Source organism: Muntiacus reevesi, chromosome 3, assembly GCF_963930625.1.
Source record: "Muntiacus reevesi chromosome 3, mMunRee1.1, whole genome shotgun sequence".
Classification (NCBI taxonomy): Eukaryota; Metazoa; Chordata; class Mammalia; order Artiodactyla; family Cervidae; genus Muntiacus; species Muntiacus reevesi.
Window position 1 is genome coordinate 209,676,660 of NC_089251.1, and position 27,896 is coordinate 209,704,555.

At 40.9% G+C, this 27,896-nt stretch overlaps 1 protein-coding gene across 6 annotated transcripts in view; it reads left to right on the forward strand.

Annotated features, from left to right (window-relative positions):
• Positions 1-27,896, forward strand: part of MGAT5 (alpha-1,6-mannosylglycoprotein 6-beta-N-acetylglucosaminyltransferase) — a 394,309-nt gene that overhangs the window by 224,793 nt on the left and 141,620 nt on the right. For all 6 annotated transcript variants that reach the window (XM_065927827.1, XM_065927826.1, XM_065927828.1 and 3 more), the window contains 2 exons: positions 22,911-22,982; positions 25,773-25,934. In XM_065927827.1, coding sequence (XP_065783899.1) covers positions 22,911-22,982; positions 25,773-25,934 — 234 coding nt within the window. The remainder of the gene's footprint in view (positions 1-22,910; positions 22,983-25,772; positions 25,935-27,896) is intronic.

Consider the following 27,896-nt stretch of genomic DNA (forward strand, 5'->3'; position numbering starts at 1 on the left):
ATTTCACCTTTAGAAAGGTTGATGGAGTGGGGTGGGGTTAAGACTTTTTTCAGAGCCAGCTACAGGAGAGAACTGAGCAGGGAATGAAAACTCCGTTGGCTCTATCCCCCACCCCTTATGGGCAGTGGCAGTAGCCCTCAGAGCTTGTGAAATGGATGCTGGCTAAATTTTTAAGGTTGTGCGCTTGATAGGCTCTTGGCTTCCATCTCCTTTTATTTGCACCCCTAGTTTTGGTACTGTTGTTGTCTAACCTTAACAACATCTCCCTGGTGATGCCATGCAGAGAGGAGAATGCCTCCATTTTGAGGCTAAATGAAATTTTTTTGCCATACTTTTCCTTGACATACTTCAGGTGTCTTCCTCTGTGGCATAAGATGATGGGGGATGGAAGCCAAACCAGTATTGCTCTAGGGCATGTGGCCCTGGAATCTGTGGGATTTGTCGCTCTTGGCACCCTTCTCTTTCCTCTGTTAAGAGTCAGACTTTTTTTTTCTTTGGATGAGGTTGCTACATGGCCACCCTAAGGCCATTGTGGCAACTGTCAGAGTAAATGATAGTTAAAATACCTCTTGGAAATGAAAAAGCTCTGAGAGTTGGGTGTGTGATGTACCTTATTAGCAGGCTGCTGGCAAGTTGACTCTGTATCATGTACTTGAGTGTGTTTTGAGCTTGGGTGGCCTGGGGCCGGCCTTCTCATTTTCTTCTCCAGGGGAGTAAGGCCTGGGGCTATGGGTGAACCTTCACTCCAGTGAGAAGTCAATTAGAGGCACCTTTCCTGCCCTGAGGGAAAAGTCCCTCATTTAGTTCAATTTTCAAAAGTTTTTTGCTCATTTCCATTTGGTAGAATTTAGCCACAGTCTAACTGGACTCCCTGATTGACAAGCTGAGCTAATTTCACACCTTCCTGAGAGTTTGCATCTTGGGGAGGACTGCTGAAGTGAAGGGAGAGGAAGAGGGTTTGAGGTGCCCCCTCCAGCCTGGGTCTTCATTTCCTGAGCCAGAGCAGGGGAGGTGCGGGAGAAGGGTTCAGATGGAGAGGACTGCAATTACATAGGACCTGGTTCCCTTCCTTTTGAAACAGCCACCCTACCACTACCAGAAGGGAAGGAAGGATGTAGCTAAGATGAGAGAAGAGGGAGCTTCTGTGGAGGTAAATTGAGAGGAGTGTGGGATAGACTGGGCTGCGTAAAGATGTGATGGATCATGTAGACTTGATATTGGAGCCTGGGTATCTTGTTTCGGAACCTTTAACTATTTTTTTCTCCTTCCGGGACATGGAATGGTGCTTCGTTTGCCTGTTCGACTTATTTTTTTTTTTTTTTTTTTTTTAGGTTTTAAGTTACCCGATTTTTTTCTTTTCTTTTCTTTTTTTTTTTTTTTTAATTTTTTTATTTTTCAGTGGGTTTTGTTATACATTGATGTGAATCAGCCATAGAGTTACACGAATTCCCCATCCCGGTCTCCCATCCCACCCCCCTCTCCACCCGATTCCTCTGGATCTTCCCAGCCCAACAGGCCCGAGCACTTGATACATGCTGTTCTTTCGAAACTTCCCACCCTCCCCTTCTCCCACAGAGTTCAAAAGTCTGTTCTGTACTTCTGCGTCTCTTCTTCTGCCCTGCATATAGGGCCATTGTTACCATCTTTCTAAATTCCGTATATATGTGTTAGTATACTGTAATGTTCTTTATCTTTCTGGCTCACCTCACTCTGTATAATGGGCTCCAGTTTCATCCATCTCATTAGAACTGATTCAAATGAATTCTTTTTAACGGCTGAGTAATATTCCATGGTGTATATGTACCATAGCTTCCTTATCCATTCATCTGCTGATGGGCATCTAGGTTGTTTCCATGTCCTGGCTATTATAAACAGTGCTGCGATGAACATTGGGGTGCACGTGTCTCTTTCAGATCTAGATTCCTCAGTGTGTATGCCCAGAAGTGGTATTGCTGGGTCATATGGCAGTTCTATTTCCAGTTTTTTAAGAAATCTCCACACTGTTTTCCATAGTGGCTGTACTAGTTTGCATTCCCACCAACAGTGTAAGAGGGTTCCCTTTTCTCCACACCCTCTCCAGCATTTATTGCTTGTAGACTTTTGGATAGCAGTCATCCTGACTGGCGTGTAATGGTACCTCATTGTGGTTTTGATTTGCATTTCTCTGATGATGAGTGATGTGGAGCATCTTTTCATGTGTTTGTTAGCCATCTGTATGTCTTCTTTGGAGAAATGTCTGTTTAGTTCTTTGGCCCATTTTTTGATTGGGTCATTTATTTTTCTGGAATTGAGCTTCAGGAGTTGCTTGTATATTTTTGAGATTAATCCTTTGTCTGTTTCCTCATTTGCTATTATTTTCTCCCAATCTGAGGGCTGTCTTTTCACCTTACTTATAGTTTCCTTTGTTGTGCAAAAGCTTTTAAGTTTCATTAGGTCCCATTTGTTTATTTTTGCTTTTATTTCCAATATTCTGGGAGGTGGGTCATAGAAGATCTTGCTGTGATTTATGTCAGAGAGTGTTTTGCCTATGTTCTCCTCTAGGAGTTTTATAGTTTCTGGTCTTACGTTTAGATCTTTAATCCATTTTGAGTTTATTTTTGTGTATGGTGTTAGAAAGTGTTCTAGTTTCATTCTTTTACAAGTGGCTGACCAGTTTTCCCAGCACCACTTGTTAAAGAGATTGTCTTTTTTCCATTGTATATCCTTGCCTCCTTTGTCAAAGATAAGGTGTCCATAGGTTCGTGGATTTATCTCTGGGCTTTCTATTCTGTTCCATTGATCTATATTTCTGTCTTTGTGCCAGTACCATACTGTCTTGATGACTGTGGTTTTGTAGTAGAGTCTGAGGTCAGGCAGGTTGATTCCTCCAGTTCCATTCTTCTTTCTCAAGATTACTTTGGCTATTCGAGGTTTTTTGTATTTCCATACAAATTGTGAAATTATTTGTTCTAGTTCTGTGAAAAATACCGTTGGTAGCTTGATAGGGATTGCATTGAATCTATAGATTGCTTTGGGTAGAATAGCCATTTTGACAATATTGATTCTTCCAATCCATGAACACGGTATGTTTCTCCATCTGTTTGTGTCCTCTTTGATTTCTTTCATCAATGTTTTATAGTTTTCTGTGTATAGGTCTTTTGTTTCTTTAGGTAGATATACTCCTAAGTGTTTTATTCTTTTTGTTGCAATGGTGAATGGTATTGTTTCCTTAATTTCCCTTTCTGTTTTTTCATTGTTAGTATATAGGAATGCAAGGGATTTCTGTGTGTTAATTTTATATCCTGCAACTTTACTATATTCATTGATTAGCTCTAGTAATTTTCTGGAAGAGTCTTTAGGGTTTTCTATGTAGAGGATCATGTCATCTGCAAACAGCGAGAGTTTCACTTCTTCTTTTCCTATCTGGATTCCTTTTACGTCTTTTTCTGCTCTGATTGCTGTGGCCAAAACTTCCAACACTATGTTGAATAGTAGTGGTGAGAGTGGGCATCCTTGTCTTGTTCCTGATTTCAGAGGAAATGCTTTCAATTTTTCACCATTGAGGGTGATGCTTGCTGTGGGTTTGTCATATATAGCTTTTATTATGTTGAGGTATGTTCCTTCTATTCCTGCTTTCTGGAGAGTTTTAATCATAAATGAGTGTTGAATTTTGTCAAAGGCTTTCTCTGCATCTATTGAGATAATCATATGGTTTTTATCTTCCAATTTGTTAATGTGGTGTATTACGTTGATCGATTTGCGGATATTAAAGAATCCTTGCATTCCTGGGATAAAGCCCACTTGGTCATGGTGTATGATTTTTTTAATATGTTGTTGGATTCTGTTTGCTAGAATTTTGTTAAGGATTTTTGCATCTATGTTCATCAGTGATATTGGCCTGTAGTTTTCTTTTTTTGTGGCATCTTTGTCTGGTTTTGGAATTAGGGTGATGGTGGCCTCATAGAATGAGTTTGGAAGTTTACCTTCATCTGCAATTTTCTGGAAGAGTTTGAGTAAGATAGGTGTTAGCTCTTCTCTAAATTTTTGGTAGAATTCAGCTGTGAAGCCATCTGGTCCTGGGCTTTTGTTTGCTGGAAGATTTTTGATTACAGTTTCGATTTCCTTGCTTGTGATGGTTCTGTTAAGATCTTCTATTTCTTCCTGGTTCAGTTTTGGAAAGTTATACTTTTCTAAGAATTTGTCCATTTCATCCAAGTTGTCCATTTTATTGGCATAGAGCTGCTGGTAGTAGTCTCTTATGATCCTTTGGATTTCAGTGTTGTCTGTTGTGATCTCACCCTTTTCATTTCTTATTTTGTTAATTTGGTTCTTCTCTCTTTGTTTCTTAATGAGTCTTGCTAATGGTTTGTCAATTTTGTTTATTTTTTCAAAAAACCAGCTTTTAGCTTTGTTGATTTTTGCTATGGTCTCTTTAGTTTCTTTTGCATTTATTTCTGCCCTAATTTTTAAGATTTCTTTCCTTCTGCTAACCCTGGGGTTCTTCATTTCTTCCTTCTCTAATTGCTTTAGGTGTAGAGTTAGGTTATTTATTTGGCTTTTTTCTTGTTTCTTGATGTAAGCCTGTAATGCTATGAACCTTCCCCTTAGCACTGCTTTTACAGTGTCCCATAGGTTTTGGGTTGTTGTGCTTTCATTTTCATTCGTTTCTATACATATTTTGATTTCTTTTTTGATTTCTTCTATGATTTGTTGGTTATTCAGAAGCGTGTTATTTAGCCTCCATATGTTGGAATTTTTAACAATTTTTTTCCTGTAATTGAGATCTAATCTTACTGCACTGTGGTCAGAAAAGATGACTGGAATGATTTCAATTTTTTTGAATTTTCCAAGACCAGATTTATGGCCCAGGATGTGATCTATTCTGGAGAAGGTTCCGTGTGCGCTTGAGAAAAAGGTGAAGTTGATTGTTTTGGGGTGAAATGTCCTATAGATATCAACTAGGTCTAGCTGGTCCATTGTATCATTTAAGGTTTGTGTTTCCTTATTGATTTTCTGTTTAGTTGATCTATCCATAGTTGTGAGTGGGGTATTAAAGTCTCCCACTATTATTGTGTTACTATTAATTTCCTCTTTCATACTTGTTAGCGTTTGCCGTACATATTGCGGTGCTCCTATGTTGGGTGCATATATATTTATAATTGTTATATCTTCTTCTTGGATTGATCCTTTGATCATTATGTAGTGTCCTTCTTTGTCTCTTTTCACCTCCTTTATTTGAAAGTCTATTTTATCTGATATGAGTATTGCGACTCCTGCTTTCTTTTGGTCTCCGTTTGCATGAAATATTTTTTTCCAGCCCTTCACTTTTAGTCTGTATGTGTCTCTGGTTTTGAGGTGGGTCTCTTGTAGACAGCATATATAGGGGTCTTGTTTTTGTATCCATTCAGCCAATCTTTGTCTTTTGGTTGGGGCATTCAACCCATTTACATTTAAGGTAATTATTGATAAGTATGGTCCCATTGCCATTTACTTTGTTGTTTGGGGTTCACGTCTATACAACATTTCTGTGTTTCCTGTCTAGAGAAGATCCTTTAGCATTTGTTGAAGAGCTGGTTTGGTGGTGCTGAATTCTCTCAGCTTTTGCTTGTCTGTAAAGCTTTTGAATTCTCCTTCATATCTGAATGAGATCCTTGCTGGGTACAGTAATCTAGGTTGTAGGTTATTCTCTTTCATTACTTTCAGTATGTCCTGCCATTCCCTTCTGGCCTGGAGAGTTTCTATTGATAGATCAGCTGTTATCCTTATGGGAATCCCTTTGTGTGTTATTTGTTGCTTCTCCCTCGCTGCTTTTAGTATTTGTTCTTTGTGTTTGATCTTTGTTAATTTGATTAATATGTGTCTTGGGGTGTTTCGCCTTGGGTTTATCCTGTTTGGGACTCTCTGGGTTTCTTGGACTTGGGTGGCTATTTCCTTCCCCATTTTAGGGAAGTTTTCAGCTATTATCTCCTCGAGTATTTTCTCATGGCCTTTCTTTTTGTCTTCTTCTTCTGGGACTCCTATGATTCGAATATTGGGGCGTTTCACATTGTCCCAGAGGTCCCTGAGGTTGTCCTCATTTCTTTTGATTCTTTTTTCTTTTTTCCTCTCTGCTTCATTTATTTCCACCATTCTATCTTCTACCTCACTTATCCTATCTTCTGTCTCCGTTATTCTACTCTTGGTTCCCTCCAGAGTGTTTTTGATCTCGTTCATTGCATTATTCATTTTTAATTGACTCTTTTTTATTTCTTCTAGGTCTTTATTAAACATTTCTTGCATCTTTTCAATCTTTGTCTCCAGGCTATTTATCTGTACCTCCATTTTGCTTTCAAGATTTTGGATCATTTTTATTATCATTATTCTAAATTCTTTTTCAGGTAGATTCCCTATCTCCTCCTCTTTTGTTTGACTTGGTGGACTTTTTTCATGTTCCTTTACCTGTTGGGTATTTCTTTGCCTTTTCATCTTGTTTAGATTGCTGTGTCTGGAGTGGGCTTTCTGTATTCTGGAGTTCTGTGGTTCCTTTTTATTGTGGAGGTTTTACCCAGTGGGTGGGGTTAGATGATTGGCTTGTCAAGGTTTCCTGATTAGCGAAGCTTGCGTCAGTGTTCTGGTGCGTGAATCTTGATTTCTTCTCTTTGGAGAGCAATGGAGTGCCCAGTAATGAGTTTTGAGATGGGTCTATGTGTTAGGTGTGACCTTGGGCAGTCTATATGTTGACGTTCAGGGCTATGTTCCTGCGTTGCTGGAGAAATTTGCGTGGTATGTCTTGCTCTAAAACTTATTGGCTCTTTGGTGGTGGTTGGTTTCAGTGTAGGTATGGAGGCTTTTGGACGGTCACTTATTACTTAAAGATCCATGTAGTCAGGAGTTTTCTGGTGTTCTCAGGTTTTGGGCTTAAGTCTCCTGCCTCTGGATTTCAGTTTTATTCTTCCTGTAGTCTCAGGACTTCTCCAACCATACAGCACTGATAATAAAACTTCTAGGTTAATGGTGAAAGGTTTCTCCTCCGTTAGGGACACCCAGAGAGGTTCACAGAGTTACATGAGGAAGGGGAGAGGGAGGAGGGAGATAGAGATGAACAGGAGGAGAAAAAGGGGGACTCAAGAGGAGAGAGACAGATCTACGAAGTTGTCTGATCGCAGAGTGTTCTCCGTAGCCCAGACACCCACAAAGATTCACAGAATTGGATTGGGAAGAGAAGGGGAAAGGAGGAAATAGAGGTGTTCTGAGGTAGAAAACAGAGAGTCAAGATTGGGAGAGAATAATCAACACACTCCTGAATAAAAATGGGAGCTGAATATTGGATTCTTAAATGTTCACAATTTATATCATATACTGAAAAACAAAAATTAAAAATCTAGAGTAGAGGTTAGACTCTTAAAAATACTATATTAAAAACAAAAACCAAAACATAAAAAAAAAAAAAATTTTAGGAATATATATGAAGTTTGGTTTAAAAATAGGGCTTCTCTTCTTCTTCTTTTTTTTTTTTTTTTTCCCCCTGTAAGGTTATAGTGTATTGAAAATGAAAATTAAGGAGTAGTAAGAGGAGTACTAGATGACTTTAAAAGAAATGAGAAAAAGAAAAATAGAAAATAGAAGAGAAGAAGAAAAAAGAAAAGGAAAAAAAAAAAAAAGAAGAAAAAGAAGAAAAAAAAAAAGAGAAAAAAATTGTTTTACCTAATTAAAAAAATCGTAAAAATCTTATGAAAATGAAAGTTAAGGAGTAATGGGGGAGTAATAGGGAATTTTAAAGGAAAATAAAAGAGAAAAAAGAAAAAAAAAAATTTTTTTTTTTTTTCTTACTTAAAAAAAAAAGAAAAAGAAAAAAGAAAAAAATATATCTAGGAATTTCTCTGGAGCTGTTTCGGTCAGTGTGGGTTCGGCTCAGTTTCAGATATCTCCTCGTTCCAGCTTATACTTCTCGATATCTATAGGTCCTTCCGGTGAAGTCTGTGTTTTCTTCAGGGATTTTAATCTGTTGCACCGGTCCCTTCTGAAGCGGTTCCCTTTGTTTATTTGGCTTCTGTTGGCAGTTTCTTCCGTGCCTAATTTCCGCCCTGACACAGGTGGGCGGAGGTGGATTCTTATTCAGGTAGCTAGTTCCGTCGCGCTCCGGGGTGGGGCTGGCGCTGCAGGGAGGGGCTGGCGCTATTTTCTCCTCTGGGCTGCTCAGGCTCCAGGCGGTTCCAGCCCTCGGGTGATTCACAAAAGCGTGGTACACAAAGCTGCGCCTGCGGTTTGTCCCTACGCCGCCCGAGTGGCTCAGGCAGCCAGGCGCTTGTCGGGCGCTCTCTCCCCGTGTGCGGCGCGCCTTCTGTCCTGCGCTATCCCAGCCTCAGTTTCCGCTGCGCCAGTCGGGTGCGTGCGCCTTCTGCCCTCTGCGTCCCCAGCCCCAATCCCGCCCGCACTGGCCGGGTGCTTGTACTGTGTCTAGTCGCGACCCTCCCGGCAGATGTCGACCATCCAGAATCCCCGGAGGTCTTTGATTAGAAGGCGGAGGCCCGTTTGCAGTGTGGTAGGGGATGTGGTCCTTGGGGCCGAGCCTGCCCCCTTCCCCTCCCCCCTGCCTCCTGCCTCTGGCGGGGCTGGGCCGGTCCGCAGCCTGCGAGCTCTTCTCAGGACTTTCTCGGTCCCTTTGTTCTGCGAGCTGCCGGCAGTGTGTTCGGGCCGGTTAATTTTCTCTCTCTCTTTCGCTCTCCCACAGTTCAGGCTGGGCACCCACAAAAGTTCCCTCCGATTGTCCTCAGGGCACTCAGGCCCCAGACCCTACCCCAAGCAATGCCGCCCGCTCCTCTCCGTTCCGCCCCCACTTGCTGGTTGCGGATGCGGGCGTCTGGGGTACTTTTCTGCTGGGAGTTGCTTTTAGGCTCGTAATCTGTGGGTTTTATTTATTCTATCCCTCCCAGCCAGATTCAAACTCCGAGATTCAAACACTTCCCCCAGGCCCGCCAGGTCGAGGGTTTCCCGGTGTCTGGAAACGTCCTCTATTAAGTCCCTTCCCGGGACGGATCTCCGTCCTTAGCTCTTTTGTCTCACTTTTTATCTTTTATCTTTTGTCCTACCTCCTTTCGAAGACAATGGGCTGCTTTTCTGGGCGCCTGGTGACCTCAGCTAGCGATCGGAAGTTGTTTTGTGAAGTTTGCTCTGTGTTCAGTTATTCTTTTGATGAATTTCTAGGAGAGAAAGTGGTCTCCCCGTCCTACTCCTCCGCCATCTTGGCTCCTCCCCCCTCGACTTATTCTACTCTTTTCTTATGCAAATGATCAGACTTTCCTTTTTGTTCCACTGAACTCAGTTCAGCGAGCACTTACTGAACATCTATTATGTTCATTGATTGTCAACAGCTACTGAGAACTCATTTCCTTGGCACCATGCTATGCATTCATTATCTTTAAAGTCTAATAGAAGAGGAAGCCTGGATACAGGTAATTGAGCCAGGAAGGGGTCCTGGGAAACAACTAGGGACTTCTTCAAAGTTTTAATGTGAAAATTATCTTGAAACTCTGGCACTTAAAGAAAAATTTTTTCCTTTTTTCAAAGCATCTTAATAGGTACCCTATAAGAGAAGAAAATGTAACCAATATGGTCTTTCAATAGTCAGTACTGTCTTAGAGCCTCACACCTGACTTCAGCTTCTGTTTCTGATGCGTGCTAAACTCTGTGCTCTTGGAAAAGTTGCTCTCTCTGTGTCTCAGGTTCTTCCTTTATAATATAAAAGTTTTAATTTTGTTCTTAAAGAATCCAACCTTGAAGATTCCTGAGTCTCTATGGGACCATGCTTAGAGTAGAGCCTGATAAATGATAATCATTTTAACTGATACTTTCACAAAAAGTTTTTTTTTTTAATTTTACTTTCGTGGAGGGTATTTAGTTTTTTTATTTAACTATGGCTGATTTACAATGTTGTCTTAGTTTCAGGTCTGTTTCTGTGTGTGTGTGTGTATAAAAAATATATATATATTCATTTTCAAATTCTTTTCCCATATACGTTCTAAGTTGCTTCAGTTGTGACCAACTCTTTGCGACCCTATCGACTGTAGCCTGCCATGCTCCTCTATCCGTGGGATACTCCAGGCAAGAGTACTGGAGTTGTTTGCCATGCCCTCCTCCAGGGGATCTTCCCAACCCAGGGATCGAACTTGCATCTCTTATGTCTCCTGCATTGGCAGGTGGTTTCTTTACCACTGGCACCAGCTGGGAAGCCCCCTTTTCCTATATAATTACAAAATGTTGAGTGTAATTCTCTGTAATATATAGTAGGTCCTTGTGGTCATCTATTTTATATATAAAATAGTGTGTGTGTGTGACTCCCAAATTGCTAATTTACCCCTCCCCCCCACACACCTTTCCTCTTTGGTAACCATTCATTTGTTCTCTATGTCTGTGCATGATAGATTTTTGATGTTGCCATTATTTGAGTACAGTTGTGGAGTGTCATATAGTCCAGGACATTTTCTATTGGGACCTTGATTTCCTCTTAGAATTAGAATGAATTTTTGGCTCTCACTCACTAATCTCATTTCATTCTAGATCCCTAGACTTCTAGCAATATAGAAGGATATAGTTCTCCTTGGCTTCCTTTCTCAGGATGTGATGCTTGTTCATATTAAACTCATGAACTGGATGTGTGGAGGTGCAGTGCACCTCTTGCCATTGTTAAAATGAAATTATTAGAGATGTTTTCTAAATGCTGTTAATTCTGTTCTGGTAGTCTATAAATCCTGGACAACACCTGTGGCTTTGTGGTGCTGTTTTTGTCTATTTTTTTTTCCTCTTGCTTTCTTCACACTTTCCTTCTTTTGTTACTTCATTTAACCTGTATCATACGCCAGCTTACTCTTGCAGTTGGGAAGGTGATTGACAGTTTCATTTGATTTTTTTATTTCATCAGTGAATACACTGGTGACTTTGATTCTTTTCTTAATCCTTATTGAAGAGCAGAGGATGAGATGATTAACATCCCTGACTCCATGGACGTGAATCTGAGCAAACTCTGGGAGGTACTGAAGGACAGGGGAACCTGGTGTGCTGCAGTCCATGGGGTCGCAGAGTCAGACTTGACTTAGGGACTGAAAAACAACAAAAACTGAAGAAGAGCCAGTTCTTGTTTCCATGTACTTTTAACTCCAGAGCTTTGACACATATGAAAAAGGACGTGAAGTAAAATATCTCCCATAGTCAGTCACTAGTTGAATTGAGGCATTTAGATTCAGACAGTCTTAGAAGATGGCACTCTTCCTACATTTTTCTTCCCCTGAAACTTTAATCTTCCCCTCACCAACTAGTAGTCTACCAGCCTCTTAGGGGGACTCTCAGAAGGCAAAGCCATCAGTGTTTATTCGTCATTATCCCCACAGATGCTTGTTATGTGTCTGACGCTGCATTAGGGCCTGGGTGTGGTGCTCAGAGTCTCAGCATTGCCCTTCTTGGGTGGCAGACGGTAAGAGAAGAATGAAACGTGACCGAGCCCCGTGTGTACCTGACACCTCAGATGCACAGCGCCATCTCAACCTCTCCCCAGCTCGGAGAGCTGCGCTTAGAGGCTCCAAGAGGTGTAGTCGCTTAGTACTTCTGCGCTCGCCATTACTGTTGCCCTTTCACATCAAATGAAAGCTGAATTCAAATGAAATCATCTGTCACCGTTGCCTTTGCGGTCAGTTCTATTCTCCAGTCCACCTGTGTTTGAAACACAGCTCTAAGTTAGCTGGTTTCCATTAATCAGTCTTCATTGCTGGTTTTCAAATACTCATAATTTTAATATTTTACTAGCCCCCTCCCGCACCAAAGCATCACCAATTCTCCTGAAGATACAACTCATGAACACCAAGTACTCAGGTGGGAGCAAATGAATGATTCATGTCCGTTAACCAGCCTTGCATTTCCAGATCATCGGGCAGTTCATTTTCTGTATCTGTTTTTGTGAGCCACGTAACGACTCCCATTAGAGACAAGAGCCTATGAAGTAATTACTCTGAATGTCATTGTTTCAGGTATTATTAACTTAGCCTTCTGCAGAGCCTTATACTGCTGTCAGCTTTTACACAATTGAGAATAAGTGTCTTTACCCCTATTGATATTATATTGATAGATGGTGCGGATATATTTGATGCCCACACATTTTTCCTGTCTACACAATTATTGTAGCAACTAGCAACCATCACACCCTGCCAGACTTCTTAATTTGTTTGTACTATTTTTTAAGGACTTGTGGTGCCATTGGAAGTATAGTTGCTCTGAAATAATCAATCGCTCAGTGATCGATTGCTAGATCTTAGGATGTGTACAAGCTTTTGCTGCAAATGCCAATTTGGACTAGTTGAGTGAGTAACTCTGTGTGTGTGTGTGTGTGTGTGTGTGTGTGTGTCTGTGCGCACACCCACCTGTATGTGTGAGTCCCTCATAAAGGAACAAAAGAAGCAATTTCATGCCTTACTCATCAGTCTGTTTCTTATGTTTCAGAAACAACAGGCATAAAGGTCTCCATGTCTTCCTGTTCTCCCTTGGCAATATGTAAAACTAATATTGGCTGAGCATGCTATTAACCTTGAGTTTAAATTCAGCGTACTTAATCCGTTGATTAATGCCAAGATTAATGCCCAACAGCAAAGGTTGAAAGCTTAAATGTTTGTGAATGTGAGCATGAAATGAAATTCTAATAACCAGTACAATGATTTGGATTTATGGACTATGTTGGCTGCTAAAGATATCTTGGAAATGGTGTCGCACAGACTAATTTGTCAAAGTGGGCCGCAGTAAAGAATTGACTGTTTAGGTTGCAGGAGAAAACCTGAATGAGAAAATATAACTAACATTTTGGGACGGGTCGGGGAGTACTTTAAAAATACCACGAGACTGTTGCCTGAGATTACCCACACACACCTTTTAAATGTTTAGCCATTTGACACAGGAAATTCTCTTTCTGTGAGATAATATTTTTTGGCAACACAGGAGGTGACAGAGATTTATGATCTTGTTCTTTTCAGTTCTTGAATTCAGCCTTTATTTTTATCTTCTTTATCTGTGATTTTGTGGCTCGTATTACCTGAATTCTAAGACATCTTTAGAAATTGCTTTTTAAAACAATCCTGATTTTACCGAACAGTATTTGTCACCAGCTTAAATGATCTCTCAGTTTCCTTCAGCCTTTACGTTCTTTTGAGTTCATACTTTTATGACCAGTCCTGTTTGTCAGTTTCACATACCACAGCGTTTAGTTTTATATCTTTTTTTAATTATTATTTTCACAGACTACAACATTTATCTTTTTTCTCCACAAACTACAACATTTAGATTGAGATTTCTTACTCTGACCTCCACCTTCCAAAAATTAAAAGGGTAAATAGCAGAACTTGCCAAACCCCAAACCATTGCCTGTTCGCTCTTTGGAAATATGTGGCAGATTGGGGCTTTGATGGAGTCATCTCCAGTTTGTGTTTTTACAAACTTTTATTGTCTCTGATCATTCATATTATATACCAGTAAGACATTTGTAAAGTTTTATGTTTTAAACTTTTTTAAATGTGGAAAATGTCAAACCTATGTCAAAGAAACAGATATGAGGAAACTGTGTGTCTGTGACACAGATTGAATCAGTGTCAGTTTGTGGCCAGCCTCATTCATTGACACCTCTCCCAGATGGTTATTTTGAAGCAAATCCCCCAAATCGCATCATTTGTGAATATTTCACTACAAGCCTTTAAAAGAGGTTCTTTTAAAACATATGACTACTAAAACTGCCCCGTATTTTAAAAATCACAGAATTCCATAGTATCTTCGAATGTCAGATGACTATTCACGTTTTGTAGACCATCTTGTAACCTGAAGTTTATTTATTTGAATGGAGTTTCAAGCAATGAACATAAATTACAACTGTGGTGCCCCTTGTGATTTTTCAGTGATGAAACTTTACTTGCCTTAGAAGCTCTTGTTGTACTCTGTACTCTTAGAAGAGTTTGTTGTGCTCTGAGTTTTTATGACCGTATCCCTGTGTTGTTGGATAACCTGCTTCCCCAACCCTTGTATTTCCTGTAAATTGATAGTTGGTCTGAGGCTTGATCAGAGTCAGGCTTAATATTTTTTTCAAAATTGTTTCATGGATGGTATTAAATGCTTCTAGCAGGAGACACATAAATGCCTAGTTCTTTCTCTTTTTGTGATATCAGCAGCCATCGATAATTACTGCCTGGATTCATCAGGATTCTTTCTTAATATATCAGGAATACTCTGTATAGAGAAATGAGTCCTCATCTGGTATTTGGTTACCCTGAGGAACAGGTCATAAAGGAAACCTTGATTTCTCTGCTGATTTCCTAGCATCTTCCACTGGTGACCAGTAGTTTGCTTGCTTGTTTTAATGCTTGTTGTTTCAATTAGCACCTTGTTTCAATCAAGGCATTGACTGAACTATGTTGGATATGTTTGATCCATTCCAATTATTTTCTTGCTAGTTCTCATATTACTCCTTCTTTGACCAGTGGGGGCCAAATTGTCTTCTGAGGCCTTTTGACATAACCCTGGGTGTTTTCTGTAAGTCCTCTTGGTTCCTTTTACTGGGAAATAAGACAAACCATAGTCTGGGTACCAGGGGAATTCATTGCTATTGGGATTTTCTGGATGCTGGGCATATGACAGTGAACCACAAGGCAAACACTTCTTAAGGTTATGTTTTATAGGAGGGGATGGGCAGCAAAAAGTAAAATATATATCTTTTAGATTACAATAGAACTATGGAGAGAAATAAAACTGAGATAGGACTCAAAATGCTCATGAGAAGTGATGGTGTCAGTTTTAGATAGCATGTTCAGAAAATACCCTACTGAAAAAATGGGAGGAGGATGTGTGAGCACCATATTGAGGGAGCTGAGAGAGGAAGAGGTTCAGAAGTCTGACACAGGTATTTAGCAGGTGGGGGGAACAGTCAGTGCAAAGGTCTTGGGGTGACCATCAACATCTGGCATTAAAAAAAAGTGTATGGAGAGTCATCTCCAGAGAGATTTTTATCTGTTTTGTTTATAGGAATAATAGTGCCTGGAACACAAATTTATTGAATGAATGACTCTATTTAAAGCATTTTTAAAAGTAGTTAATAGCTTTTTTGTCTCTTTGTTCTAAGTGGGTTGACTTCACCAGCTATCAACTTTCCAATCTTGAAGAATTGTTTTTGTAAAATTTTAAGATTAAAATCTGCTAAGAACATTAAGTTTGAGACATGAAGCAAGGGCATTTTGAGCACCTATTAGCAATTTTAATATAATGCTCTTTAATATTTTATCTATAGGGGAATGCAGAGGATCAGGTTAGACTGTTAGAATGGAATTAGCCATTTATATTAGAAGGCACAGTTTTCTGGCCCAGCTTTTATTCTTATTGTCACTCAGCATTATTTGCCTGGATCTACGCTTCAGGCGAAATTGCATACTACCGCAAAAGAAGAGCTGTTTTGCACATGCATGTGCTCAATCGCTTCAGTTGTGTCTGACTCTTTGTGACCCTATGAACTGTAGCCCGCCAGGCTCCTCTGTCCAGGCAAGAATACTTGAGTGGGTTGCCATGCTGTTCTCCAGAGGATCTTCCCGACCCAGAGATTGAACCTATGTCTCTTACATCTACCTGCATTGGCAGGTGGGTTCATTACTACTAGCGCCACCTGGGAAGCCCTTTCATATTGTCACTCAGCATTATTTGCCTGGATCTACACTTTAGGCAAATTGCACACTGCCACAGAAGAGGAGCTCTGTCCTTGGTGACTGGAATATGACCACTTTTATCAGTTGGGTGACTGTGGCTGTACTGTCCTCAGTGTGAATCCAGGCCCAGTGGGACCGAGTTTGCCTCTGTGCAGTGTAAGAAGCATCTCTCTATTATCTGAATAGTTCATGACAGAGGAATCATTTGTTGCTTCTCCTGTATAAAGGAAATGGACAGGTCTCTTACCACAGAGATTTGGGATGGATTTTTGAAACTCTGACATCCTCTCATTAGAACCCCACTTGTTTGGGGTGTGTTGAAAACACAGCAGTTTCTCTTGAAGTCCTATCCCTTCCCTAATATCCTGAGTAGTCCTGTCTCAGGTCTTCCCAGCCCCCGGCTCTCTTGCACATGATTGATTCCATATTTGCTGTTTCTGATATTCCTGCCTTACCCCCCATGGCTGGGGGCAGCATTGCATATTGCAGAAAATGCATGAATAGCTTGGGAGTTTGGGATTGACATGTACACACTTCTATGTTTAAAATGCCTTTCCATTGGGGAAAAAAAATGTCTGTCTGGATTCAGCTCCTACCTGTGTGGCCTAGAACATTCCCTTGAGTTTTCAGACTAGTTTATCTCCAATGAGGTCAAGGTAAAGCCTGCCATGCTTGCCTCAGGGTATTGTTGAAAGATTCTAATACAGTGATGAAAATACATTGTGCCACTTAAAAGGAAAAGGGTATCCTTATAATGAATATCTTTAGCACTCAAGTCACCCATTTTTTCATTCTGTATGTAATAAGCAATGATTGAGGACCTATTGTATGCCAGGCCCTGTTCTCCCGATAAGGAAAGAGCACTGAACTGGCTAACTGAAGTCCCTAAGGAGCTTACATTCGTTGGGGCAGCAAACAGGAGTCATCCCATGGGTCAGATAATTTCCACATGTGGTGTGTGTGACAAGGAAAAACAGAGTAAGGAGGTAGAGTGGCCAGAAGGCAGATCAGGGAAGGCTTCTCAGGAAAAGTTGGAGCACAGTATGTAGGAGGAAAGAGAGGGAGGCATGCGCACTCCGGGAGGAAGAGCATTTCAGGTAGAAAGAGTGTGGATACTGAAGCCTGAGGTGTGGGGTTACCAGGTAAAATACAGGATGCCCAATGATCATGAATTTCAGGCAGAGTGTTTTATTTATTTAACTGTGAGTATATGACAAATGGAGGTTCCCTGGTGGCTTAAATGATTAAAAAAAAAAATTGCCCACGATATGGGAGACCCGGGTTTGATCCCTGGGTCGGAAAGATTCCCTGGAGAAGAGAATGGCTGCCCACTCCAGTATTCTTGCCTGGAGAATTCCACTGACAGAGGAGTCTGATGGGCTATAGTCCACAGGGTCGCAAAGAGTCAGACACGACTAAGCGACTACGCTTTCACTTTCACATATGACAAATACTGCATGCAGCTTACTAAAAAGAAAAATCATCCTTTGTCTGAAATTTGAATTTAGCTGAGCATCTTTTCCCCTCTTCTCACAAGTCCGGCAAACCTCCAGAGGCAGGAATGAACCTGGCAGGTGTTTGGATGTGGAAGGAGGTTCTTGTTAGGAGGGCAGAGGGAGTGAGACAGCCGTGTAAGCTTGAGGGTAAATTGTGGGTTTTATTCTAAGGGTAAGGAGAAGCCCCTGGAGGGTCTGAGTTAGTGTAGGATGTAATCCAGCTTAGGCTTTGAAATGATCACCTCTGCTGCACAGAACAGACATCAGGGAAGAAGGCTGCAGGCAGCAAGTTGTCATCACTCTCATGGCCCTTCCAGCTCTGCCCCACAGCGGGAGCAGAGGGAACCCTTTCTGAAGGATTTTGTGGAGAAGATCTAGGCAGTCCTACTCTGATATTGGAAGCTGGACTGTGCTCGTGGGACGGCAGGAACCACATGTCTGGTTTCCCTGCTAAGTGCCGGCCCTGGACAGGACAGATGGCACTTCCGTCCCCAGCCATGGGGCCGCCCTGCACCCGTGCCTTCATCTGTCATGATGAGCGACCTTGCCTGTGTGAGTACGTGGAAACCAGAGGACCCAATGTGTGTGAAGCGCATTTCCTCGTGCTTGGCTCTTGGTGCACTGTGGTTTTTCTTGTTCTCTGTCATCCACCTGCTTCCCCAGGCACAGCCTTTCCTAACAAGCCACTTGGCCAAAATATTCATCAGCTCAGGTGTTTGATGGAGAGTATGGGGCCAGGTACTAGAACCGCTCACATGTGGAGACATTTTTTACCATGTGCATTTCCTTTTTGAATCTTTAAGAAAAGGAGAGTAGGCCTGGGAGGAGCATGGAGTGGGGTAAAGAGATCTTTTTGAAATTTTTTTTAAAACATGTTCCTTAATGAGTAGCTACATTAGATAGATTATTAGTACAACAAATATGTGTATGCATATACCTGTGTGTATCATCAGTTTACCTAATGAATATAATCAGTTGTGTCATTTTGATAGGTAACCCGCATGGTGGTGTCTAACTATATTTTTTAGGTCTCATAGCTAATAGAATTACTATAGAGTACCCAAGCCAGCACCTTTATGTTGTAGATGAGAAAATTTGAAAGTCACATGGTTTAAGGTTATACCTCTAGTTGTTTGTGGAGTTGGACATAGAATCTGTTTTGGTGGATTCCGGATTCAGCAGCCCTCTTGTCCCTGCCCTTTAAAGTGCCTCTGACACTTGATGTCTTGGTCCAGGGACGGGATCTCAGTCATCACCCAGCCCCGCCACTCACCAGTGAGTGAAAAGTGAAAGTGAAGTCTCTCAGTCGTGCCCGACTCTTTGTGACCCCATGGACTGTAGCCTACCTAGCCTGCCAGGCTCCTCCGTCCATGGAACTTCCCAGGCAAGAGTACTGGAGTGGGTTGCCATTTCCTGCTCCAGGGGATCTTCCCGACCCAGGGATCAAATCTGGGTCTTCCTTATTGTCGGCAAACTTTTTTACCATCTGAGCCACAGGAAAGTCACTAGTGAGTGGACCTCTGCAGGTTCTCGGCACCTTTAAGTCTTGCTTTCCTCACGTGTAATCTGGGCATGGTACCCACCTTCTGGGGCACTTCAGGGGATTAAATGATGGGATGCAGTCAAGTTCATTTGTTTTTTTTCCAGACACACTGAACTGTAAACCTTCAGTCAATGATTGTATGCTTATATAATGCAATGCCTTTAAAAATTACTCAATAAATGTTCTTTGTTTAAAAAAAATCATAATATGAAAATTTACATAAAGAAGAGAATCCTAAGCATCCAAGGCATCAATTTCTAGAGGTAATCTTAGACTTTTCTTATGCATTTTGTGTATTTACTTTTTGACCACACTTAACTCTTGGAAAAATACAGATGAAATTCTGTATGTCAGTGATCCATTAAGGCAAAACCACTTCACATTATCCATGAGAGAAGAGGCCATATCAGAGCCTGATTATTATTCTTTCAAAAGAACAGAATATTACTGCAGAGATTAAGGCTAGTTCTGCAGACGTACATGCAGATATACATTAAATCTCCTACTCATTTTTGCTGTAATTTTATTATTTCTTTTCCCTCTTTAAAATTCAATTCGAGCTGTAGGCATCTCTGTTGGTAGTTTCTCTCTTCTTAAATGTAAGAATTGTCCATCCGAAAGAGCTTGAAAGTAAGTATGACCTACCTGAGGTCTGTTTAGGAACTTTGCTTTGATTTACATTGTGCATTGATGAAGCTGCAAAACCATCTCGGATCAAAGAAGTTTAAATCATTGGAAGGAGGAATGTCAAAAATAAAATTGGTTCATTTTAGATCTCCTTGCTCAAGAAAAGTGATTCTTTGTGCCCTCTCTCTGGGAGATGCCTTCATGTTCCAAAGGTCTAGCCTGACTAGTCTTTTCTGGTTCTATTTCCTCTTCATATTAAAAAAAAATTTTTTTTAATTAAAGGATAATTGCTTTACAGAATTTTGTTATTAACATGAATCAGCCATAGGTATACATATATCCCCTCCCTTTTGAACCTCCCTCCCATCTCCAGCCCCATTCCACCCCTCTACATTGGTACAGAGCCCCTGTTTGAGTTTCCTGAGCCATACAGCAAATTCCCCTGGCTATCATTACATATAGTAATGTAAATTGCCTTGTTACTCTTTCCATATATCTCACCCTTTCCTCCCCTGACTTTCTATTTTGTAGCCTTGGGCTAGTGCACTAAAAAGATTAGTTCCTGTAGAAATTTCACCTTCAAATCAAAGGTTATTATAGTCATGGTTCTGCTACTCTATTGATTGTTGCATGCGTGTTGCCATGAACTCAGATGATTTTCAATTCTTAGACTCACTACAGCGATTTGTGGGAGAATTTAAGGCTGCAGAGTCGCTTCCCTGGCAGAGGGCCTGACGGAGGACTTGCAGGAGTTCGGTAGAGGTGGGGGTAGGCAGTGGGAGGGTCCAGCACCACAGATCTTATCCCAGAGAGAGCTCTAAGGTTGCAGTTGGAAAATTATAGCCAAGTCAGTAGGTGACCACAGGCAGAAATAGGGCCCTAGGGTTCTGAGAGCCAGAAGAACACTAAGATGATGAGAATGAGTTGAAATAGAACTTCTAGATCAGGAAGACAGGGGGCTTTCCCTGGGTTTCAGCTTTCTTAGGTAGGATGGTGTGCTGAGTGGTTAAACTCATTTAGGGAGCCAGGGTAGACTGGACAAAACAGGGATGAGGAAGTTGAATTACGATCCCTGAACAAGATTTTCTCTGTGTTGTCAATGATGTTCTTATTTAGGAAAATGTTGCTCATTTGAGGGCTGTTTTGTTTCAATACGTGGAGTTACTGCCAGTGCTGGCTTTCTTCCAGTCCTGGTAATCCACTGAGGTTTCAGAAAGAACTGTGTTTGTTTGTTTGTTTTTCCTCCACTCCCCATGGAGTAATTGATTTATGTATAATTTAATTATTTTGTTAACCAGTTAGCTTATCACAATGTACAAAAACAGCCACCCTAAAAACCCACTGTCCTCATTCTGTGTCAAGATACTCAGAATGAATTTTTCCTCTATTATGAGTGTGTATGTAATGGTAAGATTTCTTGCTAAATTCAAAATACACTGACTCCATTTCCCATACTGAGATGCCCTTGAAATCTCACATGGTATTATCCAGTGATTTAGAGTAAGAAGAACTGAGATGAATGATCAGTTTCAAAGAGGAATTAAAGTCTTGAGTATTCTGTAGGGAAGTCATATTTTAGAAGATCACCTTGGACTGTATTTTCATCAGAGTAAATTTTGGAAGATTCTTCGAAGGGCGAAGGAGTGAGTGTACTCTCGTTTATCTGATCTCACTAATGTGTCTCCTTTTGCTTGAGTTTCTTTATTCATAGTCATGTCTCATCTCTCCCTATCATGCTCTTCATGAGGACGTTTTTTATTCTGACATGCTGCTGTTATTTATTTAATATGGGATTGACTATGAATCTCTGCCCTGCTTGCTCACCCTCGCGCTTTTGTGTGCAGTGGAAGGTCTCGCAGTCAGGTCAGCAATCTATTTGAATCCTTCATGGTATAAATATGCTTTAAAGCACTGTCTTATTGAGTCCATTTACAAAAATTTCATTTGAATTAAATAATTCAGTCCAGCCTAAGCACACAAGGCACGGATGTGTGCAGTGCTGCTGGGACCAGCTTCGTGCCCTTGGAGCCTTCTTTTCTGCTGGTTCTTCCTCGTTTTTCTCACTTACAGAGTGTTTTTCCTTTGTGATTTTTGCCTTTCATGGTGATGCTGCTGTGTAAGCGCTCAGTTTTTAGACATAGACATTTCAGGCAAGTTGGTATTTTCTTACGAGTAAAAACCATTGCAACCTTTCTTATAAGAAGTCCATTTGAGTCTCTGAAACCATTCACAAAGCTGGTCAAGTCTAATTTCACTCCACAAAAAGAAAAGAGAATATGATACTTTTCCTATCCAGGAATTCTACCCACCCCCAAACTTAGCTGCCCTCTGCATATTGCTTTCAGATCATTTGCAGCGGCAGAGGGCTTTATGCAAATTGCCCAATTATTTTGGGTTCTAGTCAAAATCACCTTGCTTTATTTCTAGAGTAGTGAAACTGCTGTCTTTGAAAACTTGCCCAGAACTGGGGGCTAACCAGCTTGTCTGACTCTGCATTGCTGACCTGAAAGTCTAACCTCACTTACATCCCTGCCTTCTCGATGATCCTCCAAGGATGCCCCCTGCCCTCTGGCTCTGTTCATTTTTATGGGTCCACCTGGCCATAGAAACATTATTTTCATTTCCTGTTTATTAGCCATCTTTAATAATCTCATATTAGTTAATGGGTGATATGCTATCTTAGAATTATATGGCCAGTTTGAGCAAAGAGGTCAGACATCAATATCAGTCAGTGCATTCTTCATTTAGTAGAAAATGTAAATCTGCCTTAATTTTCTTTGGTACCCTTTGAAGTCATTCCTGTAAAATTTGGTACTTCTGCTTTCTCTTTCCTCTCCTGCTCTCTAAACTCTGGTGCATTGACAGAACAATCAATCTTCCACAATGGCTCTCACAAGATTGCTGAAGGATTTTTTTCTTTCCTCATCTCTCTTTCCAATAGGTTTTATCACCCTGTTCCTTGAGATAGTGTGAAGTGAACAGCCACAAAATGAGGGGAAGCCTTGATCCGTTAGCCTTAAACTCTCAGTTGCATTCCTAATTTGGAGATAAATGATGGAGTTCTGTGCCTCAGATGACTTGCTGTTACCTTTCCAGACATGCCAGAGCAAATAACAAATCATTCCTGTCCTTTTGCTAAATAAATGGCACAGAAGCACCTTTGCATTCCTATCCCCTGGCGGCAGTGTTCAAATCTTTTAACTTTCTACCATAAGAGCCCCCTCTCCTTCTGCATAGACGTATGAAGATTAAATGATTAAGGAATTAGTGACTATGAAGTTTTTGAAGGACGGGTGTGAAGTGTAATCATATGCTTCTTGGGACCTTGACTGGTTATTGTTGCATCTGAGAGCACACCTCTCTGGGTTGCTAGCTAAAAGTGTGGGAGTCTGACTAATAATTAATAATTATTAACAATTATAACCCACTGGAGGATCATGGAGAAGGCAGGGATGTGAGTATTAATAATAAGCCACTTTCTGTGTACCAGGCACTGTGCTGGAGGCTTGGCACAGACGTTAATTCATTTGCAAATGAACCGCATACTTAGTGTCTCTGGTTCCTGTTTCTCAGGTTGAAAATTGGTGTCCCCATTTACCTTGGAGAGCGAAAAATCCCTACGAAGAAGCTGATCGTAACTCATTGGTAAGTGGTCTTGGAAGCCTTTTACCTGACTTGTGATTTGGAGCTGATGCCAAGTGATACATGTAGAGTCTTCTAGAGATGCCACTTGTAATCTGGAATAATAGGAAACTGAAGAACTTGTGTCCCCAGCCCTGTGGAAATGTGAGTGACCACGTGACCCTGTTAGCGTTATGATTGTTTATTGAGCAGTTCTCCGAGGGTTCCTAAGTCAATAAGACCTGGTGCCAGACTTGCAGGTGCCCAGTGATCTGGTAATGAAGGTGGTGGTGGTAAATGGTGACCACACCCGTGTCAACACTGAAACACAGGCCCACGGAAGTTAATGAGGAAGGGGCCAGCACAGCCTGCGTGGGTCAGGAGAGATGTAAAGAGAACATGACCTTGGAGTTGAATTTGAAGTGACGAATGGATTTATACCAAGTCAGGGAGAGAAAGATGTCTCTGATGGGAGGTGAAAAGGTGCCCATACAAGAGCCTGGCGTTTTCAGGAGAAGAGCCTGGGAAAAGGCCATGGGGTCTGAAGGAGCTGGAATGAAGAAGAGCTGGGAAAGGTAGGTAGGGGCTGTGAAAAGCTTCATATTAACACTCAAGCCCTTATTCTTTTCCTCAGGGGTCAGCAGACTTTTTCCATGAAAGGCCAGATAGTAAATACTTTCCTCTTTGTAGACCATAAGGAAGTCTCTGTTACGCCTACTCAATTCTGACCTTGTAGCCCAGGGCAGCCCTCATCACATGTAAATGAGTGGGCGTGGCTATGTTCTCACAAAACATTATGTAGAAAAACAGGGAGTGAGGAAGATCATCGAAAAATAAGGAGAGCATCAAAAAAGCAAGAAAGTTCCAGAAAAACATCTACTTTTGCCTTATTGACTACACCGAAGCCTTTGACTGTGTGGATCACAACAAACTGTGGATAATTCTTAAAGAGATGGGAATACCAGACCACCTGACCTGCCCCCTGAGAAATCTGTATGCAGGTCAGGAAGCAACAGTTAGAACTGGACATGGAACAACAGACTGGTTCCAAATAGAAAAAGGAGTACATCAAGACTGTATATTGTCACCCTGCTTATTTAACTTATATGCAGAGTACATCATGAGAAACGCTGGGCTGGATGAAGCACAAGCTGGAACCAGGATTGCCGGGAGAAATATCAGTAACCTCAGATATGCAGATGACACCACCCTTATGGCAGAAAGCGAAGAAGAACTAAGGAGCCTCTTGATGAAAGTGAAAGAGGAGAGTGAAAAAGTTGGCTTAAAGCTCAACATTCAGAAAACTAAGATCATGGTGCTCCGTCTCATACTTCATGGCAACTAGATGGGGAAACATTGGAAACAGTGACAGACTTCATTTTCCTGGGCTCCAAAATCACTGCAGATGGTGACCGCAGCCATGAAATTAAAAGATGCTTCCTCCTTGGAAGAAAAACTATGACCAACCTAGACAGCATATTAAAAAGCAGAGACATTACTTTACCAACAAAGGTCCATCTAGTCAAAGCTGTGGTTTTTCCAGCAGTCATGTATGGCTGTGAGAGCTGGACCATAAAGAAGGCTGACAGCCAAGCAATTGATGCTTTTGAACTGTGGTATTGGAGAAGACTCTTGAGAGTCCCTTGGACTGCAAGGAGATCCAACCAGTCAATCCTAAAGGAAATCAGTCCTGAATATTCATTGGAAGGACTGATGCTGAAGATGCAACTCCAATACTCTGGCTATCTGATGTGAAGAACCAACTCATTGGAAAAGACCCTGATCCTGGGAAAGATCGAAGGTGGGAGGAAAAGAGGACAACAGAGGATGAGATGGTTGGATGGCATCACATGACACAATGGACATGAGTTTGAGTAGGCTCCAGGAGTTGGAGCCTTTTGGACAGGGAAGCCTGGCGTGCTGCAGTCCATGGGGTCGCAAAGAGTCGGACACAACTGAGCAACTGAACTAAGAAAGATTTGGTCAAAGAGCCAGAGTTTACTGAGCCTCGCTTAGACCATGGGATTCTTGGGACATAGTTGAGTCATGGCATGGTTAGATGAATGTTTAGAATCAATTATGGTGACTGCTGAAAGATGGATTCAGCATGCTTTCTTTAGATTTTATATGAAAAAAATACTAATGTTATTATTTCTCCCTGTTCTTTCAATCACTGGTTATATTCAGCTATTGTAGAAAAATACTCTTTCTGACTTTTAAGTTATTCTGGCTTGAATTCGAAATTTTATTCAGTTACAATAGGAAAGTGATATCCCTGGCTTTTAAATTCCTTGTAGAAAATAATAAACTTTTGTTTATTTGGATTGGGACAAGACTAGAGGGCCAGCATGTATTTTCCTACTTTGTGGACAGAATGAGGCTTTGTGGCAGCCTCCATAATGGCAGGTAGTCTGTTAAGGATACACTTCAGTTTTCCCAGGAGTCTGCTCCCCCGAAGTAGATCCAAAGGGCCAATAAATTCAGGTGCAGACAATTTCAAGATGCATCAAGCACATTTCACTGTAAAATACACATTTTGACCTAGCTCAGGGCTTGGCAATGCCTGTGCCGCTTTTCTCCGCTTCTGAATTTTTAATGATGTCCCTTATATAGCGGAGCAGCAGTCAGTGGCCCTTTGCTTCAGTTTGCAGCCCCAGGACCTTCAGGCAGAGTTCTTCAATGAGCCAGACTCCCTTTTGAAGCCACATGCTTAATTGACTCTCTCTTTCAAGTTTTCAAACGTCACATCATGAAAACCATTATGCTTTTGGGCTTCTTATCTCCTATTCATTTTTATTAAATTTCTGTTTCTAGGCAGAAATTCGTACAGATGTTAATATTCTCTACAGTATGATGAAAAAGCATGAAGAATTCCGATGGATGAGACTGCGGATCCGGCGAATGGCTGATGCGTGGATCCAAGCAATCAAGTCCTTGGCAATGAAGCAGAATCTTGAGAAGAGAAAGCGGAAGAAAGTGAGTTTCTGATTAATTCACTTCAGCTGAATGCCAGTTTCCTTGAAAATTTGATTTTCATGGAGGCAAGACTAAGAGAAATGTCATGTCCCCGGTGATATTCCCTTGGGGTGTCTTCTTCCACAGCCATTTTGGGGCTTTCCTTTCCCCAGTTTACAACGGTCTTAGCAGGAACTAGCACACGTGTTTTTTCAGTGGAGCCAAGCAGAATATCTGCTTGTAAGATTTTCCTGTGTGCCATCTGACTCACTCTCAGTACCATCAGGAAGTTTAATTCTCTTTTCTTTACTCGAATGCAACCTTAAAGAACTTCCTGTTACATCATCATGACAGTTTCACACTCTGGGTATTTGTCAGTTCTGTAACTTGGGCAGCCAGCTGGTGAGTTTCATTGCTGCTCTGTTTGGTGGCGTTCTGCTTGTGTTCCTGAGACAGAGATACTGTAAATTAAACTAGAGCGAGTTTGTTTTGACGTTCATGAGGAGATGCTTGGGAAACCCGCTGTAATATCCCTGAGCGTGAAGCTCTTATACCCTGGGTTTAGTTAAGCTAACATCGCTGTTTTCCTTTTAGACTTCAGTCAGTTGGACCACATTAAAAGCTGCCTTGCTACTCTGAATTTACACCTGGAAACCTATACTGAATGCTGTTCTCACTGTCAGCTAAAACATACTGATATGTATTAAATATGAATCTCATGTGAGCATAATAATTATCTTTCTATATATGAAAAAAAAATTATCAAAGACTGCTAGAATTTTTTCAAAGAACTTGAAAGCCAACTTTAATAGCCTCCCATTTTCCAAGGTGGCATAATTTGGTAATCAGTAAGAATAATAACTGCACTGTATTGAAACCCATCAAATATACTTATGTTCATGTTCATGTATAATAATACACATATTTTAAAAAAAATTTTCCTCTGTCATCATTAGAGAATGCTAAAGAACAAATTTGTTATTTTGAAAACCAGTAAGTAAAAGGAAAGAATCAGGTATTTACCAAGTTTTTTTCCTATGCAGGCTGTCCATGAGGGATAGTTTCTCTTTCTAGAAGTACCAATATTACAGCTAATGAATGCAGAAGGAATGATAGAATGTCATCAATGGCAAGCCATAATGGATTAATGCATCTAGTTAGTGATCATCAGTAGCTGCAAACACCACAAAACAGAAACAACCAGATATTGTTCCTACCACTGGAAGCACACAGCACTACCTATGAAATAGTGTTACCCAAAAAATCAAATACAAATTTGATCATGGCTGCAGCTGTAGTTACTGATATACCATAAACACAAGGGACAGAAAAATCTGATTTACAGTCAGTAAAATCTAGAGGGTGAAAAACTCTACTGGAAATACAACCCAGTTTCTTTGACAAGTAAATTGCAAACCCCTCCCTCTCCCAGAAAGGAAGATCAGGCAGTTAACCTACAGTTAAAGAAGGCTAAGGGGGAGGTATGAGAAGTTTATGCACTTTATTTGAATTCTGGCTCAAATAACTGCTCTTGGGCAAAATAAGGGACAATTGAGCAAGTGTATGCACTGACTGGATATTGGATGATACTAAGGAATTAATAGCTGTGTTAGGGGTGACAGTGATATTACAGTTATATTTTTTAAGTGAAAATTTATTTCTTTTAGAAATTCCAGCTGAGATTTTTACAGATGATAGGTTCTCTCGGATTTGTTTCAAGATAAGCTGGAGGGGTTGGAAGAAAGTGAGGGGTGTATATTAAATAAGATCTGTCAGGAGTTAATCATTGTTGAAGTCAGTAATTGTTAAGTACGTCGGAATTGACTATATTGTCATATCTGTTTTTGTTAGTGTTTGAAATTTGTCATGTTAAAATCTTAAAAATATTCCAACTGTGGAAAAAAAGCCCAGTATTATTAAAAGATATTTTATTGTCATGGTTGACTCTCCTTTAAACCTGATTTTTCACCTTTGGGAAGCAGA